General features: G+C 54.6%; 1 protein-coding gene across 1 annotated transcript in view; it reads right to left on the bottom strand.

Annotated features, from left to right (window-relative positions):
* LOC105541132 (CD209 antigen-like protein 2) overlaps nucleotides 1-792 on the bottom strand; it is an 11,678-nt gene extending 10,886 nt beyond the window's left edge. Inside the window, 2 exon segments of the mRNA XM_011982025.1 lie at nucleotides 524-610; nucleotides 747-792. Coding sequence (XP_011837415.1) covers nucleotides 524-610; nucleotides 747-792 — 133 coding nt within the window.
* Between the last annotated feature and the right edge of the window lie 727 nt (nucleotides 793-1,519).

Here is a 1,519-nt window from a genome sequence, read left to right as displayed (position 1 = left end):
CCCTAGGACCCAGGAGTCCAGACCCCAGCCTCTACCTCCCTAGGACCCAGGAGTCCAGACCCCAGCCTCTACCTCCCTAGGACCCAGGAGTCCAGGAACCAAGCTCTCACCTCCCAGCTTCCAGGAGTGAAGCCCCCAGCCCTTACCTCCCCAGGACCCAGGAACCCAGACCCCAGCCCCCACCTCCTCACATCCCAGGAGTCCAGACCCCAGCCTCTACTTCCCTAGGACTCAGGAGTCCAAGTCCCCAGGCCTCACCTCCCCAAGACCCAGGCCCATAACCTCCACCTCCCCAGGACCCAGCCTCCACCTCCTCAAGTCTCAGTAGTCCAGGCCCCAGCCCCTGCCTCCATAGGACCCAGGAGTCCAGGCCCCAGCCACCAGCTCCCCGGGACCCAGGAACCCAGGACCCAGCCTCCACCTCCCCAGGTTCCAGGAGTCCAGGCTCCAGCCACCGGCTCACCAGGACCCTGGAGTCTGGGAGGTTCTGTTCTCTCCTCCCTTCCAACTAACCCTTCTCTACCTGCTAAGCTCTTGTAGCCTCGAGTCTGTCGGAATCCAAAGTCTCTTGGAAAAAAATTCATACTGCTAGTTATCAGCTCTTCCTCTTCTAAATGGATAAATACGAACTCAGAGCCTGGGCAGGCTGAGGCCAGGGCTAGCCATCCCCTTCCCACCCCAGGATCCCAAAGCATCCCCAGGATCCTAGAGCACCCCAGGATCCCAGAGCCCCAGCTCAGCCTCACCCAGGAGGCCCAGCGGCTGCGCCCTTGGTTCCTTGGAGTCACTCATGTTTCCCCCACCGTCCCTCAATTTCCAGAACTTCTGGGGACCACAATGCTGATTTCCCACCCCGCGATTCTCACTCCCTAAATCTCTTCTTACTGAGGAAGAAAAACAGGAAACTGGGTAGGGATATAACACCCAAAAGGCCGGTGGGAGGGGTCAGAGCATGAGATGGCCCTGACCTTGCAGGAATTTCAAGGAGCTGGTGGGGAATGGTCCGAGGTTGACAGGGAGAAGGATTCGTCCACTCCTTCCATAGTTGAGCTGCGTGTTGCTTTTAATGAAATCCAGTAAGTTCTAATGAAAAGTGACTTCGTTATACCCCTCCACCTAGGGCAGGGATGGGCAGGCAGTACCCCTAGTTCCTGCAACCATCATCCTCCCTGACCACAGGCTTTGTTGCTGTGATCTGCTGATGTCCTCATTTATGAGAATTTTTGCTGACTTTGGGAGTTGGGGCTGAATCAGAATTCCTTGTTTATTTAATGCCTATGATAGTCAAGCACTTTTCTAGTAAGTTTATACGCTCATTCACTTGAATCTTCCTACCCTATGGTAGATCATATGATTTCCGTTTTGCAGATGGGGGATACTAAAGCACAGTGAGGTTATGTAACTGGCCCAAGGTCACACAGCTAGTAAATGGGACATCTGGGATTTGAACCCAGACAGTCTGCCTCAATGACAGTCAAAGACAGTTCACCAAAAGACAGTCAAATGGCATCAAGGAGGA

This window comes from Mandrillus leucophaeus, unplaced genomic scaffold (genome assembly GCF_000951045.1).
Source record: "Mandrillus leucophaeus isolate KB7577 unplaced genomic scaffold, Mleu.le_1.0 Scaffold234, whole genome shotgun sequence".
NCBI lineage: Eukaryota > Metazoa > Chordata > Mammalia > Primates > Cercopithecidae > Mandrillus > Mandrillus leucophaeus.
The sequence above is the reverse complement of the archived record's forward strand: the minus strand, read 5'-3'. Positions and strand labels throughout refer to the sequence as shown.